The sequence below is a fragment of the Pezoporus occidentalis genome, unplaced genomic scaffold, assembly GCF_034315485.1.
Source record: "Pezoporus occidentalis ecotype Australia unplaced genomic scaffold, CSIRO_AGI_Poc_V1 ctg223, whole genome shotgun sequence".
Taxonomy (NCBI): Eukaryota; Metazoa; Chordata; class Aves; order Psittaciformes; family Psittacidae; genus Pezoporus; species Pezoporus occidentalis.
In genome coordinates this window covers 1563583-1582108 of record NW_026914106.1, presented here as the reverse complement: position 1 = coordinate 1582108, position 18526 = coordinate 1563583, and the positions used below count along the sequence as shown (strand labels likewise).

Genomic DNA, 18526 nt, shown 5'->3' with positions numbered 1-18526 from the left:
AAAGACCACATTTAGCAGCTCAGGGAAGAACACGCTGTGCTGTGAGATAGCAGGTGGGAGGGGAAGATTCTTACACAGGAATGTGAGCCTTGATACTCCTATTGCATTTCCTCCCCAGTTCATAACAGAGCTTTAGAGCAAAGTCTTGACATGTTAGTGTGTTATCATGCTCAACATCTGACACAGATGTGCTATAACCAGATGAAATACGTCTTCTTTCCAGGCTGTGCTGTGGAACTGCCCGTTGGAACTCAAGCACAGCCCATACTATTTATTCCAGAGTAATGAGGAATGTGTCATTCCTGAGACATCCAGCACCACTGTGGTTCTCATAGCGGAACATGCCAGCACACTGCTGCCTCCCTCGTGCAGGGAGCCAACCTCAGCAACGCCCCCTGAACACCACTGGATGTGCAGGGATTTGCTACAGCAGTTTGGAGCTTTGATTTTTGGCCCTGTGACACTGCATCAGTTACCAAGCCCATCAATACATCCAAGCCACCAGACTGCGTATGGAGATCCAAGACTGCCAGAGGAAGCCCAGGGAGGAAGGCGATTCCCTGACTTCCCTGGAAAGCCAGCCAAAACCTTGACTAGGCCTTCAAAAAGCCACCAGAGTCCAAATAATTCAACTCAGCAGTTTTTATTTATATACCACATGTTCCTGCTTTGCCATGGCTTTCACCCGGCTGCCTCCGTTCAGTACATGGGCTATACACAGCATAATGCTAGAGAGGTCAGGAAAACGTCAGCTTGGGAGCATAAACTGTTAATCTTCTGATTGCAAGAGAAGCAGCATGTATCAGCATTCCATCAGAACACCAAACCCCACCACGCCAAGTAACACAACGGCCGAGTCGAGACTATCCTCATGAAAACCAGCCTCAAGCAGCAAGAGTTGCTGGGCAATAACATTAAAAACCATTCTTCCTGTAATTTACAAATATGCAAAGTCTCAGGTTACTTAAAATTAAGAAGCATTTTGCTTACTAACATGAAACATTACCGGTCAGTAATGTATCATAATTCACCAGGTATACAGGTTTCTGTGTCCCTGTGGTTTCTATGGCACATGGTGCCAGTCTGGGTAGGTCACTCCTTGGACAGTCAGAGGGAAGAAGAGCGTTCTCCAACTGCTGTATCCTGCTCTCCCCATCATGACTTGCCACTCAACGACCTGGGTTTAACCACAAGCTGGACGGATTTAAAAACACATAACAAAACCACACAGATACAATGTGTATCAACAAATCAACTGCTTCTGGCCTGCAAGTGCAAGAAACACCTCTGCATTCTAAGCACAGTGAAATGCCAGGACCAGAACCAATTACTACAGCAATTGGTTTTGCATCTTTAAAATCAGTTACAGTATCTACAGTAAAAAAACCCATCTTTCAGAGTAAAAGGGAACGAGAGGGGAACAGTCTTACCAAGTAAGCCTCGTTCTACATTTTTGGATGCTGCTATAGTTTGACAGAGCTGAAGGGGACAGGAGAACATTGGTAGGAAGATGAAGCAACAGCTTTACAGAGGAAAAACTATTAAGGAATCCTCCAGAATAGGACTGGCAGCAGTCCAGACGTGACTACAGCTGGTTTAGTGGGTGCTCAAAGCTATTGCTGTCTGCAGACACAAGGCACAACATCGTAAATCCTCCCTGTCAGTGGTGTACAGAGATAGCCTAAGAGAGGTACCAGGCAAGGCCAATGTTTCAGCATCAACACCGTGGTCACCCTCGTGTTCTGACAACTGCATGTCCCAGCTCTGGAGCAGTGTCAGGCCTCTCATCCTGCACTCCCAGCTCCTGTTTTCTGGGAGCTGAGCAGCTTGCTAAGCACTTGAGGAACACACTGGAGAACTGCCTCATCTCGGGAAGGTCAGCTTCAGTGGGAGAGGTACAGAAAGCATCCTCAGAGGAGTGCACCAGTAAAACCACATCAGAGCCAGCTACACCTAGCTTTGTACTAGATAGAATCCACCATTTCCCACAGATCTGCATGGCAGGACGTAGTAAAGAGGCTTAGTTAAGAGCTAAGAACAGCCTCGACAATGCATTTCAACCTTCACAAATAAGCCTCATGCCACTGCAAAGGTACTAGTCCAGATCTTTCATAAGCCCCCCCTAAGTCCTCCCTCTGCATGCCTGACATACACTAAACCATCTCAAAACTGAAGCTAATGGGAAGAGTAAGGTCACATGCAGTTCCTGAACAACTGCAGGAGTTTAGGGTGGGCCTAACTCACCGTGCAACCCCCAAAGGAAAAATCCTGCTCTGAAGCTGCAACCTCTTCTGTTCAGCACCCAGAGCCTCTTCAATTGCCCCTGGGGAAGATGGGACCCTAAGGTGCTCTCACCTAAGAGGGGTATGGTGTCATATCTAGACCAGAATTTGCCATGAGCATACCACATCTGGTATCCAGCTTCCAACTAGAACCTGGTACTTCCAAGGAGTAAGAAGGAGCCCTCAGAAGGCAGCTATGGCAGCTACAGAGCGCAAACACCACCCTTTAAGCTTTTCCCATGCCTGGCTGCCCTCAGCATCACCTCATATACCTGGATTCTGAGACTTGTATGTGAGTATCTCTGCAGCGAGCCTTTGGGGATCCAGAAGCCGAGGGAAACGGCTCATCACAGCATCAACTAAATGGGGATGGAATATGCCACACAGCTTGACGTGCACGTTGGCTCGCTCCTCTGCAAACTGGTCAGACACAGCCCACTGGCAGGAGTCCCCATACGCTGGCCCTGGGGCTCTCTGCACTGAGCGAGGGTCTCGCACACTGGAAGATCTCACTTGAGGAGGAGGCATCTGGTATGGTTCAGACCAGTACTCACGAGAATGGGGTGGAGGGGTGTTATACTCACTGGGCAGACTGTATTGCCCAGCGTTAGCTGGGTGTACAGGTACTCCATAGCCTGAGAAAGAGTGAGGTGGTCCTGAGTGAGATATCTCAGGGCTATACTGCAGGAAGCTAGCACCAGAGGAAGAAGATTTGTGGGAACCATGCTTGTAAGAGACCAGACCATTTTGCTCTAAGCTGGGAGAATGTGGGTAGATGGGTCTCTGCCTACCGCAGGTGCAGACTGCCACCTGGTCAGCATGGGAATGATCACAGTGACTGGTAGATCTGTAAGGCCACATATCAGACAGTTGGTTCTCCAGAGACCCAATGCCCGAGTCAAGATGCTCCTGAGAGATGTAAGACAGAGAGTCCATATGAGGCTGCTGGTACCTGTCAGAGGACCTGTGGCTCCCACTGTTAGGGGGGACACTGCCTGACACACAGCCTTTGACCTGAAGGGCAGCATCGCTGGCCTTTGCCTTGTGGGTCAAGCTTTTCCTCTCTGCAGAGACCTTCTGCAAAGAGCTTTTATCACTCTCAGAGGGCACAGAGCACAAGAGCTCTGCCTGGGAACCTCTTTTGCCCTTTTTCTCCTCCTTGGCACTGGTACTTCTGGTAGGAGACAGCCTTGCATTGGCTCGGAGTTCATCAGCTAACGAGCGCTGGGGCTGATTGATCCTTTCGGGGTGGTAGAACTTACACTTAATTCCATAAGTGCATTTCTTCCCTGCAAGGAAAGGCAGAGCATGGAATGAGCATGGCATGACCAGCTCAACTTCACTTTGCTAAGAGGTGTATGCATTAACACTTGCACAGACACCTCAGGCTTCACGTTTAGAAGGCAGCTCTTACCATAAGGGCACTGCTGTTTCTTGTTTTCTGGCACCACAGGTTTCTTTCTGAGAAAGTTATCCAGGCTGGGGCCATGGCGCCCTAAGGGATCATCTGGAGGCATAAACCTAAAGGAAAATAAATCTCAATCAGGAGCAGTTCACTTTCCTAGGCCCGGGTGTCATTTCTTCTTCAAGTCTCCCATTTCATTAAAGATTCAGAATAAAAGCTCCTATCTGAGCCCAAAAAGCTTTCCCAATTCACTGCAGACAGAACCTTCCTGTCACCAGGTAAAGACCAACATGAAACGCTTCACTGCAGGCACAGGAAAGGCTCTGTGCTCTGGTGCTGATCAGAATTAGTACTTGCTGCTGGGGCTGCTAATGATTGTCCTGGGAGGAAACCCAGCCTCAAAGCTCTCCTAGGAGCTCCACTACAGCAGAGCTCCTACCTCTAAGCTATGAGCAGCTATTGAGATGACTCCAATTCCTTATGCCTTTGTACCTCGTCACAGTTGGGCAACTCTTCCCACCACACTTCCTTCTACAATTCTGTACCAGCCTTTTGTTCTTTTCATACATCACTCGCTATTGCTTCACTAAAACACGACAGCTCGCCCAGATCTGATTTAAAAGCACAGGAAGAAGAGGAAACGTACTTGTCATTAACAAAGGAATACATCAGCAGGCGCTCCTCGATGAATTTCTTCCACTCAGGACGCTCGTTCTGCAGGTCCCGATAAGTATCATTAGAAACCACAATGCCATCAGACTCATGTGCCAGTTTCACAATGAATCGATCGTCGTAACAGACAACACGCTTGCCTCCGACCCTCCTGGAAGGAGTGAAGACCAGGATTTTCTTCTTTTCAAGGTCACGGAGAATGTACTGGTCTAGAACAAACACAACTGTGAACGCACATACACAGCCCAAAGGCCATTGCACACATAAAGCAACATCATCAACACAGGGCAGAATTCATGCAAAGCCACTCCACCTCTCCCACAAGCCAGCCTGTATGCTCATCTCTGCGCTTATACCATCCCTCAGGCTGTCAGAGGGGGACTCCCACAGCCAGTGCCTGCATGGCACCCACAAACACTCCGAGCACCCAGAGGCTGCTGTAACACAGTCAGTCCCATCCACATAATCCTCGGCATGCAAAGTGCAAAATGAATTTAAGACTGGCAGGCTCCTGTCTTTTGTCATGCCATATTAAAGCCATAGGTTTCTGGGTGAAGTTTCTTGGAAATCTCAGCTCTTTGCAAGTGCAGAGCAAACTCCTCTCAATGTGAGGAATTCCCACCAAGCTTTAACTTTTAGCATGAAGAAATTCTGTCCAGGCTACTGTGTCAAGTATGTTACAGTCAAACACTCACGCTGGGGAGAAGTTAATGACTAATTCTCACTGGTCAGCAGCTTACTGGATCTCTTACTACTCAGATCTTCCATTCATAAGTTAATTACTAACTACAGCTCATTAGAGTGACACAGCAGTAAGCCTGAAAAGTCACTTTTGGTTTTCATATTTCCACACCTGTTATAAGCACATCTGGTCGTGGCTGCTCCTTCCTCCAAGATGGCACAAAGACTGTAATATCCTTGTGTCCCCTGTCCCAAAACCACTGGACAGCCAGAAGGATACCTCGGCAGGAGAACACCTCTTTATTTCCATGGCTGCAAAGAAGAAAAGGAAGACTCTCAATATTCAGGATATGGACAGACCAGTCAGGCAATAGAGTAAGCAAACAGATCCAGCAACACGGAAAACCTCTAGTGAAGTGAAGAAGCATTCAAAGCAGCACAATCAGTATTTGTTACTCATCTTGTGTAAGCAGCATCAGCAACTCATAATTACTACTCCTTTTAGCACCTGAGGACCAAGAAATACCCAAACCCTCACCAGGAGGGAGAGAGCAGCTCTAATAGTTGCAGCTGCTGAAACAGAACCTTTGCTTTAACTCTGGACTCTAGATCTGTATTTTTAGCCCCGAGTACAATGTGATCTTCAACACCCTTTGTCCTAGTCTGCCAGCAGCTAATTCCTGCCAGTGTAAACTGTACCCTCACCGGGGTTTTGCTTGTAAAGTTATTCTGATAACTTCAGGGAAAAAAAAAAAAGACATCTTGTACACTTACATCAAGACAACCAGCACTTAAGGATGCTTCTTTATTATATTATGGCCCCAAATCAGTGACAAATGCAGCATTTGCACAAACCTAACACCTCCTGTTAACAAGATCAGTACTCAATGTCCTAACAGCACTTGTCAGTTTGAGAACAAAGTTTGACAACAGCATCAGAAGCCACGTACCAATGCAGAAAGCTGCTGCTTAATTATTTATTAGGTCCTATCAATAGTTTCCAGAACTTCTAAGAGGAAACTACAGCTTCTGTTTTACAAGTGCCAGTAGTTACAGCATAATCAGCTCTTTTGCTGATAATGGTTCTGGCAAGCATTCAACATTTCTGTATCACAGCCCTATATTGCATTCTGGGGATCTAACAGCCTGTGTTTCGTGATAACACCCTGGTAAGATGTACTATACTGAAGATAACTGGTCTCATAATTCAGCCAGATTTCCTCACCTGGGCACTGCTCCTGCCCTGAGGTTTACCCTTCCCATCTACACTCCAATAACATTTCAACTCCACGTAGCACACCAGTGAACTCCTCCATTAAGTGATTACCAAAGAACCTACATCCCAGCAGAGACATTGCTAAGATCTATTCCATAGCAGCACCAGAAAGAAACTTGACTTCTGCTTTCACCCTTCTCTGAAGCTGTTAGGAAAACCAGAGCTATAGAGTAAGCATTTCAGTACTCTCAGCATGAAAACTAACACCTACAGAGACACCCGATGTACATTCAGAATCCCAAGTTACAGAAAGGCTGACATGAATAATCGGAACCAAGATGCTCTAAAAGGTTTCTCCAGTGTCAGACCGGTTTTGCTGCACGCACCCAGACACAGGGCACTGTGATCTTTTAGAGATAAATACAAAAAGCAGATGTTCTTCTTTCTGAGTCCCTGCTACCAATCTCACATCTCCAGAAGGCACCTAACTGGGCTGATCTGAATCGGCAGCAGCCAAGAAAAAATTCCCTTAGAAGGAAGTAAAAGCTAATTTCCACTCTGATTTGCATATGTTTGTCAAGAGCTGTTCAGCGAGGCCGCTGTACACACGGCAAATGAATCAGCAGGGAACATCACACCATCAATACAGGAAGTTTCAGAATGGAATTCCCCTTCTAGCATATTGCTTAAAAAAGCCAGAGCGCTTCTCTCCTATGGGGCTCTGTCCCATCGGCAGCGTTACTGCCGCCTGGCCTGCCCTCACTCACATCTGCTGGCTGCTCTTTGGGATAACTTCCATGGGGAAGGGGCTCTGCGTTCAAGCCCCACAACCAGTTCTGTTGTTTAAGCACTTCTCCAAGGTAAACTTCCCTGCAGGAGTCACTCTATTAGCCCAGAGCTGCTGGAGAGCCACAGGGAAAGGGCTGAGCTCCCCCCTGTGCACCCAGGTCCCACCTTTTCTTCTCCAGCCTCACTCCATTGCCACCAGAATTCCTTATTTCCCCTGGGAGTCGCAGGCCGGCTGCTGCTTGCACAGCAACTGAACCCATCTTTTCTCAGTCCCGTTCTCAGAACTGCCAGGCACAGCCTAGAGAAAACCACACCTGCAAGCAAAGCTCCACTCAGCACTTTCACCTTGGACAAAAGCTGCAGGAATCCAGAGCAGCTGTGTGCAAACAGACTTATGCTTTAATTAAGAAGTCTTTGTACACAAACAGACACTACAAGACTTATTAAACTAAAACGCAGTGAAGGAGGCTTGCTTTTGAACTGCAACAGCAGAGCCCAGTTCAGAAACTTAAGTGTATTCAATTAACCCAGCCCAGACTCGTTGTGTAGAGGTGCGGAGCACAGCATCAAGGGTTGGGGTGAGGGCAGGCAATGCTCAGCACCACAGCCAAGGTGACAGCAGGGACATCAAGCCAGTAAGTATTCAGCTCCTGGGTGCTCCATGGATATCAAGGCTCCTGCGCTCCCACCAAAGCAGCTCCGCAGGCTGCCTCTGGTCACAGTGCCCAACAGGAGCTGTGCCATCAGCACCTATGATGCTGAGGATGACCTGCAGCCCTGGACGGGCTGGAGAGGCCCCTTAACATCTTATCTGCTCTCTGTACCATGCACAAAGTCAGGCAAAATACAAGAGCCACAATTCAGAGACTGGTCTCCAATGCAGGAGACAGCTCTGTATTACAGAGCCTCCTCTAATTAACCCTGTAATTATTTATTGAGCAACTTCCTGCTACTGAAACTTACATAAAGCCATTAGGTAAGAGGACAATGTATCTTCACTTATCCTCCCCCTAAGCTGGGACACACAAGGAAATGTCTTCATTTCCCCAGAAAGCGTGCCTGCCTCTGTCAGAACCCTGTGACCACTGCTCACGGGCTGGCAGAGACCATGGGCAGGACGGGCACCGAGGCAGATGTGATGCTCATGGGCGCATCAGTGCCTCGGGAAACATGCCCAGAGCACCCAGCTGCAGCCGCTCGCAGACTCCAAGCTCTTGGCACCCCTCAGAGCCTGTAAAACCAGCACCCCATTGAGCACCAACAGCCCCGGAGGGGGCCACCATGGCCACCCAAAGCCCCAAACGCACCTCATGGCCACGTTGCTGCCATCAATAACGATGGGCTTCAGGTTATCGCTCTCCGTCTCCTCCGGGCCCGGCGCCGGGCTCTTGTTCCCGGCTCCCCCCCGCGGGACCAGCGGGGCCTCCTTGGTGTCCGCCGGGCTCTCGGTGCTGTCCCGCTCGGCGGGGCCGTGCTTCACCAGCTCCCCCAGCACCGTGTTGGTGTCGGCGTTCAGCCCCAGCTTCTGCAGCACGACGTGGATCTCCGAGGAGGAGTAGCCCAGCTTGCGGAAGAAATCCACCTTCAGCTGCATCTCGGCGCTGTCGCACGGCTCCCGCCCGGGGCTCCCCGTCTCCTCCAGGCCGAGGCAGCGGCCCTCGCCCGCCTCTCTGCCGCTCATCCTCTCGCCAAGCCGGGACGCCGGGAGCGCCTCAGGCCAGCCCGGGGCGGAGGAGACGCTGCCCGCGCTCATGGCTCCCCGCGGGGTACTCCCGGCCTCGGCTCCCGCTCAGGACCTGCGGGCCAATGGGGGGGGTGTTACCAGCGAGGCCCGACCTCCGCAGGGACCCCGAGCCAGGCAAGGCCGCGGCTTGTGAGGCCTGGCCGGGTCCCGTTCCCCCCCCCTCCCGCCTCCCGGCCCCGGAGGGAGCCGCCCGCCCCCGTCCCTTACCGGCCTGCCCCCGCCGGGCCGCCGCTGCGTCTCCATGGGGCCAGAGCGCACGGGGCGGCGGCCGCCGCTGCCGCTTTATAAGGGGGGCCCGGGCCGCGCCGCGCCAACGCGGAAGGGCAGAACGGGCGGGGGCGGAGCAGCCGCCGCTTCCCGGTCCGCCCCGAGCCCCGCCCCGCCCGGCCCGGCTGCGGCCCTGCCGCCGGGACCGGTGCTCGGGGCCGGGCCGGGCCTCGCCTCTCCGCCGGGTGAGCGGGGCAGGGGCAGGGGCTCGGGATCGGGCTCGGCTCCCCGCCCCGCTCGGCGTCCCCGGTTCCTCGGGGCCCTCTCCGCGGAGCAGCCCCGCAGATGTCGGTGCGGGTCCCGCTGCAAGCACCTGGCTCCTATGCAAATCCTGTTGCAACGCGGGCAGATTTGCCCCGACAAGCGCGCTCGTTAGGTAAATGTGCCCTGCTGCTTCCCGGTGTCCTCCCGGGACCTCCTCCTTGCCGGGATCTGTGTGTGTGTGGGGGGCCCGCACAGCCGCTGGTGGGCATCTTCATCGCGGACCGAGGGGGTCAATGAGCTGGAGGAGCTGGTTCCTCAGGGGGTTCCCAGCTTGGCCTTGGCTGCTGTTACTCCGAGGTTACGCACATCAAAACTCCAGTCCTGGCTCTCTTTTACTCTTCCCTTCCCCATCAGAGGTGGATGTCAAATGGGAATTGGGTCCCTGAGCTCCAAAACGCCTGCTCAGAGAGACAGCATATCCCCTAACCCACACGGAGTGTAAGGTGGTACCAACCCATCGCCTCTCACCATGTTAAGGAGCAGGCTCTGCCTTAGGGCTGTCGGGAAAACATCACTCAATACCCGTGGAAAGCAGAGGACACCCAGGAGCTGAAGCTGGAAAGGAAGGGAAATGGGATGGAAGGCAGGGGACGATGGGTTCAGTCAGACCCTGCAGTCACCAAGGGGTTGCTGAGGATGCTGCAGTTTAAGCTGAGCCTAAGCTGCAGGCAGCTTTAGGCAGGAGGAGCGTGTGAATGCACAGGCACGAGCTTCGGGCCCATCAGCAATGGTGCTCGCTGTGTTTGCATTCTGTACGAGCTGCTCTTGGACACAGCACACGGTGACACCGGAGTCACCACATGGATGCACGCAGCAGAGCACGGCCGGGTGACAACAGCATCTCCCATCACGGTGCCCATGCAGGCTGCGTGCCCCGTGTCCAAGAGGCAGGAGGATGGAGCCTCTGACGCACGGCTCTTGCAGCGCTCTGCTCCCGATGCGATGCCTGTGGCTAATTCAGCCGATGATCACCCTGGGCTTTTAGAGCAGATAAGAGCCAGCAGGAAGCATCTGTCAACCGCCAGTACCTGTCCCCTGAGTGTTGTGTGAAGTCACCCTTGCAGCCTGTGCGTTAAAGGCAGGAATGGGACCAGCATTTCACAATGTGCGAGATTTTTGCATCTCTGACTCCTGATTAATCATTCCTAAACAATTTAATGAAGGTAGTTGCAAATTTGCTTCCCTGAGGCCATGTACCGGAGCCCAGCTTAAGAGCAAGGGAACTCTCCCAGTTACAGGAATACATTTGCATTCATCTTCCTTGTGGTTACCCTGAACAATCATTTTTTCTTGTCTCTGGCCATGTCTGAAACCGCACTGTGTACTCAACAGTAACACACACACAGAGGCTAGATTCAGATTACAGATAATATCCTTAGTCAGTACTTAAGTAGGTGCTTTCCCAACTCTTCTTTCCTTTGGAATCTACTCCAGTCAGCATGAATTTAGCATTGTTTATGTGCTTTTGCTTCCAGGCTAGAGCCTATTGCACCAAAAAGCATGGCCACAGATGTGCTTTTTATAGGAAATACCCCAAAGTAAGAGCCACAAAGCTGGATCTCCTCCTTTATGCAAAGCAGTGACAGCAACTGCACGCTGCCTGGTTTGATTTGGTAAGAAGAGATGCCAAGGTAGATGGTCTTGGCTTCTCCACCCTAGAAGTCAAAAGGGGTCATGGGCTGGCTGCACCCCAAGGCTCCCGGTGCTTACTTTTGATTTTCTTTCCCTTTCCTTTTCACATTTGCAAATTGCTTTGAAGAGAAAGCTTGGCACTGCAAGGGCTGCTGCGGAGCCGGCAGCTTCTGAGGGCATGAAGGCTTCCAGAACAAAGGCTCTGCTAGGATCGCTGGTGCACCCCTCACAACCACCGACAAGGCAGGAGGTTTTGCTTCTTCCCTGGGCAAGGGTGCCCTGTGGAGGGAGAGGTCCTGCAGAGCCACCTCCTCTTCCTGCTGCTGGGTAAAGCTCCTAAAGCATCTCATTCCAAAGCAAGAAATTGGCTCTCAATTGTGATTTGAAAGCGTATTGACCCGTTCCAGTGCGCAGCCCTGCGGAGGAGGCGTTGCACTTAAATTCCTTGTGCAAACACGCCTGGAGCATCTTCAGGGACAGTCCCGCCTCTGCTCCGCTCTGCCCTGGACCTCGTGTCGTGGGGCTGCTGCTGCCGTCGCTATCACGGTGCTTTCCAGCTGCTGCTTCCTCCAGACGTGCCCGCAGGTCTGTGCCCCGCTCTGCTCCCCCGGGGGCCGGAGCCAGCAGGGCTTCAGTGAAACCACTGCCCCGGGAGCATTTCCCCCATGGCAAACCAGCACTGCCGCAGGTTGAGTCGTCCCAGCCTGGGGAATGCTGGAGGAGCTGCAGAACAGAGAACAAGGCTGAGGGGAGGGAAGGAGCTGTATTCAGAGAGCCGAAACAGCACCAAGTCTGCCAGAGATATGCCAAGAACCTTACCATGGATTTCACAAGGGGTGCTGAGCACCTTCATGGTGCTTTGCAGCAGTGCTTTCTAACTTGCACACTCTACTTCTACATCCAGACCCCCATCAAACACCCCTTTGTTTCGGAAGGTATCCTGCACAGATGATGGTTTGGGCTCAGGCCCTCATATCACCACAATCTGACTGTCCTTCTGCTGGGGTTGGATGGTGGGGACAGGCATAGTCCTGGTCCCTGGGCTGAGGCGCTCAGTGGGGAGGTTGGGATGGGAAGCGGGGCGCTGAGCATGGCTGCTGGGCAGCTGCATCATCCCCTTTCTGCTGCAGGACAGGCGCTGCTGGGCTGTTGAGTGCTGCTGTGGCTCCGTCCTGCTGTGAGATATCTGCACCCACAGGAAAGAGGTGGAAATCCCCTCTGCAGCGCACGCATGCCCGGGGCCTTTCCTGAGGAGGAACTCGTGAGACTGAGGGCGATGGGATGGGGAAGGTGCCGTCAGATGGTAGACCCAGGCTGGGCATTAAGGGCAGCCAGCAGTGTCTCATGCTGCTGGAGGGTTACCCTTCTGAATCAGGGCTACTCATAGGCAGCAGTGACAGCAGGAGCCCTGTCCCAGGGATGGGCTCAGTCCCTCCCATCTCCTTCCACTTCTTTGCTGACTCAGCATACGCTCTCCTTCAATCTGCTTCATTGCTCATGAACAAGTCTCGTTAAATCCTGACATCCCATCTTTTTCTAGGGATTTCTCTAGGTATTACCACTCCCATGTCCCAGATTGCAAAGGAAGAGCTCATCCTCTGGCAAAGCAGCCTTTCATCTCCCACTCGTACATTTAACACAGTCAAAATAGGTGGCATTCAAGGATTGTATTATCTGCTGGTGGGGAAGAAGCTGGCCACGTGCCACTCCCTCGGGAAGAGATGCCAAATGCTAACCCATCCCGACCAGGATCCGTGTCAAAAAGTGGCCGTGGACCTGGCTGCCTACCTATGGGAGCATAAGGCAGCTAACTTGTGCTTCAAAATGGGCTAATTAAGCCTCATTTATAACTGCCTATATGGGACCACTTCTGTTAATGAAGGACAATTTAAATGGTCTTATCCAGTAGCATTTGGGAGTAACTTAAACTGAATTAAGCCCACTTTAATTTCGAACGAGAGTTCTATGCAGAATTTTAATGCTCTTTAATCCACTTTAGATTTAGTTACTTCAATTTAATTTTCTTAAGAGTCCTGTGTCGACAAGCCCTGAGCAATGAGGGGCAGGTCCCTTGAGCTACCTGGGAGAGGATGGGGATGGGGCTGCCTTGTGCCCCTGACTGCTTTGGCATCCTAAATCCCTGCTCATCTCTGGGGTGACCTAATGGCTCAGCTCACTGCACTCGTCAACCTGTGCTCCGGGGTGATGGGAACAGACGGACGGACTAAATCCTCCCATCACCTGCGACGCAGGGATTCAAGAGGCTGGCAGGGCTGTGCCTGGATTTACTTTTAGAGGGAGCAGTATAATTTATTACACAGTACTCAGCACGTCTAGGAATTAAAGGAAAAAAACCCAAGTGATGATTTATGCCCTTTCTTTGGAAGAGGGTCACCGTGCCTCACGAGGGAAGCCAAGCAATAACGCTGGAAGGAAAGCTTAGCAACATCCCTTTATAGCAGTTTGCTTTTATAGCCGCAACCACTCACATTTATGGAGATGCTGACTGAGAGACCATCTGCTTCCCTCGCTGGCCTCGATAAAGACGTCTCTGATGGCAGCATCATAGCTGGTTGCCAGAGCGAGAACCCATCAGCTGACACACACACTCCAGTTTGGAAGCGTGCCCGGCGGAGGCACCAGTGGGAAGGTCACTCCCCTCTCGTGGGAGCTCCGCTCCGGTGCACACGTCGACTGGTCCCCAGTGGTGCAACGTGCAGTAGTGATGAGAGAGGGGAGGAGGGAGCTCAAGTCCTCTCAGAGGAAAAGGGAAGTTATCGAGGGAGAGCTAGAGGAGAAGCAAGCCAAGGATTTGCAGAACTGACTGACTCACGGTTTGAGCCTGTGCGCCCGCGTTACCCATCCCATTGCGCGCTTCACCCGCGAGTATCAGAGTCCTCTGTAGCTGCAGACAAATGCACTGATTTTTCACTGAAGCGTTCTCTCTTGAACTTATTCCTTGGCTTTTAACAAGATCCTCATAAGCACTCCGTGGAGTAACTTACTCCCTGCGTAGCCCAAGGGCCCCTTGAGGAGCAGATGTGTTTCTGAGGCAATCGCTTGCTCTGCGGGAGAGCGCACGCTCCCCAGGGACCATGCCAGAGTAATTTGCTTGTCACTGCGCCTGCCTGTCTGCCTGAGTAGACACGGCCTTAGGTACTGCTCCGACTAAGCAGCCTTGATCTCTACCTTTGGTCTGAGTGAATGATGGCATTAAGGTTTAGGAGGATGGTTTTATTTCCTCAGTGACGGATGGATCGGGCACACCCTGGCTATTGTTTTTCCTCTTGTGCTTCCGTCAAGGAAAAGAACGATCCTTTCGGTGTCTGCTTTGACTCGAAATCGCTGCTGAGGGTTGAAGGGACAGGGCCAGCAGCGTACTTACCACTGCCCAGGGGCAGCCTGTGGTGCTGTGCGAGCGTGTGCGATCCTGCAAGGAGCTGTGAAATGAATCCTCATCCTCCCCATCTGCCCCACTGTGCAGCTCAGCCTGCACCTCCCAAGGTCACCTGTGAACGGTAAAGCTGCAGAGCAGTGAGGCACAGGCAAACCACAGCGCAGCTCCCAGGAAACCCTGTGACCAAGCAGCAAGGCAAGGGGCTTGGCTGGGCCTGGGAAAGTGGTTTCCCCCATCCCTGCTCCAGAGCCAAGGACTGGTCCCACTGCCTCTGCCCACGGTGCACCAGTGACTCAGTATCTGCATGATTCCTCCCTGCTGTGATCACTTCAGCCCAGCAGATGCATTTAGCAGAAGTACCCAGAGCATTTGCACTCAAGTAGCACCCTCTCCTTCCCGAAGCAGCGCTCCCGGCTTACTGGATAACCTCAGGTTTACCACAGCAGAGCCAAAGCAGAGAGAAGCTAGACTCAACTAATGAATAATGATGGGGAAACCCAAGCAGTTACGCAAGTGCCTGTGACAGCAGCTATTTACCGTTTCGCTAAGCCCTTCCCAGTCACAGCCCCTCTGCCAGAAAATGTCAGCTCTCCCTTTGTCCAGAAGCATCCCTGTCTGCTCAGCCCAGGGCTCGCTCAGCTGCAGCATCTGTAGCCATGGATTTGCTGTACTCTGACATGCCCGGGAGCGTTTAGTACTTCAGAGCTAAAAGAATAATAGAAGATGAACAAACATTTCAAGGTATTAACATAAGATGTTTAAATAGACAGGCACGGAGTATTTTATCCCACCGAGAGCAATGTGAAGAGCAGAGGATTTATGCCCATTGCTGAACAAATCACTCTTGAGAAGCAGTTTTTGGTCTAAGGAACCCAAAGCAGAGGACACACAAGAGAGGGAGCAGCAGGGCCAGGAGATCTCCTGCTCTTCCCCTCCAGGGATGGAGGCAGGAGAAGGGGACAGAGCTCACTGCCAAGCCTACACGATGGGCATCAGAGTGGGGACAGCACAGCTACACCTCTGGAGCCCTGCACATGCCAGGGCAGCAGACAAAGCTTCCCCAATTGCCCAGGGCTGAGATCCCTGCAGGGCCCCACACAGAGTCCTGGTGCCCATTTGCAGCCTTGTTGCACCATGTCCATCATGTGCCTCCAGCATGTGGGTGCGTGGTGACATTGGGACCCAGCTCAGCACAAGGGCTGGGAGTGAGTCGGGTCAGCAGGGCTGGCTGCCATGGCTTGTAGCTCTTAGTCATCTGCAGGCACCTCTCTGGGATGAATGGAGACATGCAGAGAACCCAGAAGTGTCAAAGGCTTCGTGAGCAGAGGGACACGCATCCTGAGCTGTCTGCTCTGGGGTTCGCCAGCCCTGGGAGCAGGAACTGCTCCCTGAGTCACAGGGACGTGCTCTCACCTGGCAGCTATCAGTGCCTGCAGCAGGAGGGAGCAGCAGAGGGGCAGCGGCCATCCAGCACCCGCAGGCAAGGGCTCATCGAGTTCCAACTCCCTTCCACTGGAGCAGCTTGCTCCAAGCCCCTGTGTCCAACCTGGCCTTGAACACTGCCAGGGATGGGGCAGCCACAGCTTCTCTGGGCACCCTGTGCCAGCGCCTCAGCACCCTCCCAGGGAAGAGCTTCTGCCTAAGAGCTCATCTCAATCTACCTTCAGGCTCTCCATCCGGGAATGAATTCCAAGTGTTCCCAGGCTGGAGCATCTGCTCTGGGCACCCAGGAGGTCAGGGAAGGACTTGAGATGTCCTTCCCTAACAAGCCCTGCTGCAGCCCACAAACCCAAGGGGTTAATTCCTTTAACAGCGTCGTTGGAACCTGGCTCCTTGCAAACCCCTCACACAGGGCTGGGGGTCCCCAGTGCTCCCATTGAAGCAGTGTGGAACGGGAGTCCCCAGTGCTCCCATTGAAGCAGTGTGGAACGGGACTCCCCAGTGCTCCCATTGAAGCAGTGTGGAACGGGAGTCCCTTGCTCCATCAGACACCGAGCCGAGCGCAGGAAACTCATTTCCTCCTTCTGCCAGTGACAGCGGCGGGGTCAGCGCAGACCCCAGACACGGGGGCCGCCGCCGCTGCCTGCGCAATGTGGGGCAGCGCTGCCTGCCCCGGGGCCGTCCCACGGCGCGGATGTGTCAGTGGGGCAGAGGCAAACAGAGAGCGCAGCGCTCCGTGATGTCAGCGGCAGCGGGAGCCGCTCCGTGTGCGGGGCCGCCGTGACTCAACCGGTGCCAGCCCCGGGCAGGGGCCCAGGGGTGCTTCCCTACCTGCTGAGCCTAGAGGAGGTGTTCCCTGGCCCCAGGAGCTGCCTGCGAGGGGAGGCAAGCGCCGTGTTTCACACCCGTTGTGCAATGCACACAACGCGGGCGTGCAACGGGGCTGGGCTCTCCCTCCGCTCCTAGCGCAGGCTGTCCCCATGAGGCAAGCCCGTGCTTTCGCTACCACCTGGGGAATTCCCGGTGTGGGTTGTGCCGTGTTGGTGCGGAGCCAGAGGCAGCCTCCGGCTGTGCCGGGCTCTGCCTGCTCCTGGGGAGAGGTGGATTTGGGCAGCATCCAGGGCACAGGGAGCTGCCCCTAGCGCAGCACCAGGGATGCTTGGGATGCTGCGGCCAGTGGCTTGTGCTCCTGACACCCCTTGTGCTTCCCAACCCCGATCCCGGTGTGTTCAGTCCAGCTAAGGCTCCGCAGCAGGACAGCCCAGCCAGGCCCCAGCCTGTCTTTCCACTTTTACACAACAGTGTACAAAAGGAGTGATGCATTTGTTGCAACACAGCAGCAGCTGGAAGCAGAAGGCTCCAGAGACACAATATTCAGGAACAACGTGTGGGATCCGAGGTCTGTTTGTCAGACTGTTTCGGTTAAGACCTCACAAGCCTTCGGTTAAGACCTCCCAACCCACGCGCCTGATTCACATCTGGCATCACAAGTAAAGTGGGCAAAGAAGTGGTTGCACTTTCAGCTTTGCTCTGAGACATCCTGTATCCCTTTTCTAAGTAGTACATTTCTTTTCTCAGCCTTCCACCTAGAGGACTGAGCAAGGCTTTACAATTTAGTCCACACTGTGTGACTGGTTGTGTCCCGTCCCCCCACCCCGGCTTTGTGGAATGAGCATTTGGGATGAAAAGGATGCTGTGATACAGGGAGGAGGTTATTGAGACACTAAGGCCTGGTTAACGCTGTCTTCAGGCATGCTGCTAGATGTATGCTGCATTTCTGGGCTTGCCTGGTCAATCTTACATGCAGAAACAGAAGTATTTCCTTTGGTTTATAATCCTGAATTCTCTCTACAGTAAATGCCAATCACTTCCATGGCTTAGAGCAGAAGATAAACCTGGTGTGCCTCTCCCAAGCCCCTGTTTGCTCTCCTGCCTACCTGCAGGTTTGACAGAGCAGCACATCCTTCCTTCCTGAGCACCGCGTTGCTGTGAAGGGTGGGAAGTGGGCTCTTTCCCAGCAATACCTGCATTTTGGTAGAAAAAAAAAGGTGTTTCCATGAAAACAGAGGACTCTTCTCTGTTTTGCTTTGCTTTAGCAGTGACTCTGCTCATTAATGCGCTGCTGAAACAAAGGGGAAAACCTGCGTGTGCAACAGCTCCTTGAGGAATACCAGCGGTAGGAACCCGGGGGTCTGGTCTGGCTTCTTGCTTGGGTAAGACTCAAGCTCCTCAGGCAGAGAGCTGAGGAGGCTTCGTGCTTCACCAGTGGTCCAGCTTCTGGCTGTTGCTGTCACACAGGCTTCAGGCTGCTCCCACCCAGCCCTGGTCTGTGTGGGGCTGGGGCGGCTCATCCTGCAGAAGAGCCTTCCCTGGAGGAGTTTGGAATGCTGTGGGAAGCCACAAGGAGGAGAAAGTGCCAAGCCTTGCCCAGCTCCTGCAGCCCTCGAGGGGATGATGGTGTGGGAGAGCCAGTGGAGCTGTGGGCAGGTTGGGAAGCCTCATCCCTGGCCTCAGAGTCCAGGGGACCCAGGGATCCTGCACCAGATCCGTGCTTCCAGAGTCCCACCTAGACAAGGAAGCCCCAGGCAGCTCTCCCAGTGTTTCACCATGGCCATGATGGCCCTGACAGGGGCAGGATTGGTGCCAGAGGCTTATCCCTGCTCTTGCAACAGCCCAGGGCTGGGAAACCTGCTCCAAAATCCTTAAGGAAATGTTGAGGAGGTGACACCCATCCAGG

At 53.1% G+C, this 18526-nt stretch overlaps 1 protein-coding gene and 1 long non-coding RNA gene across 4 annotated transcripts; both read right to left on the bottom strand.

The window, feature by feature from the left end:
• Positions 1 to 627: 627 nt before the first annotated feature.
• On the bottom strand, positions 628 to 9111 carry ZC3H12A (zinc finger CCCH-type containing 12A). Its single transcript, XM_062620777.1, has 6 exons — positions 8997 to 9111; positions 8353 to 8841; positions 5213 to 5352; positions 4334 to 4568; positions 3697 to 3803; positions 628 to 3571 (listed from the first exon to the last, which is right to left on the bottom strand). Exons 2-6 carry the CDS (start codon positions 8796 to 8798, stop codon positions 2547 to 2549), a joined length of 1953 nt encoding a protein of 650 aa, XP_062476761.1. The 5' UTR covers positions 8799 to 8841; positions 8997 to 9111; the 3' UTR covers positions 628 to 2546.
• Positions 9112 to 10459: 1348 nt separating this feature from the next.
• LOC134164695 (uncharacterized) lies at positions 10460 to 16246 on the bottom strand. Of its 3 annotated transcripts, XR_009965216.1 has the most exons (3): positions 14887 to 16246; positions 13442 to 14526; positions 10460 to 12199 (listed from the first exon to the last, which is right to left on the bottom strand). It is a non-coding gene; the product is annotated as an uncharacterized LOC134164695 (long non-coding RNA). The 3 variants fall into 3 exon arrangements; XR_009965215.1 differs by having other exon boundaries at positions 13442 to 16246; XR_009965214.1 differs by having other exon boundaries at positions 10460 to 12138; positions 13442 to 16246.
• Positions 16247 to 18526: the final 2280 nt, after the last annotated feature.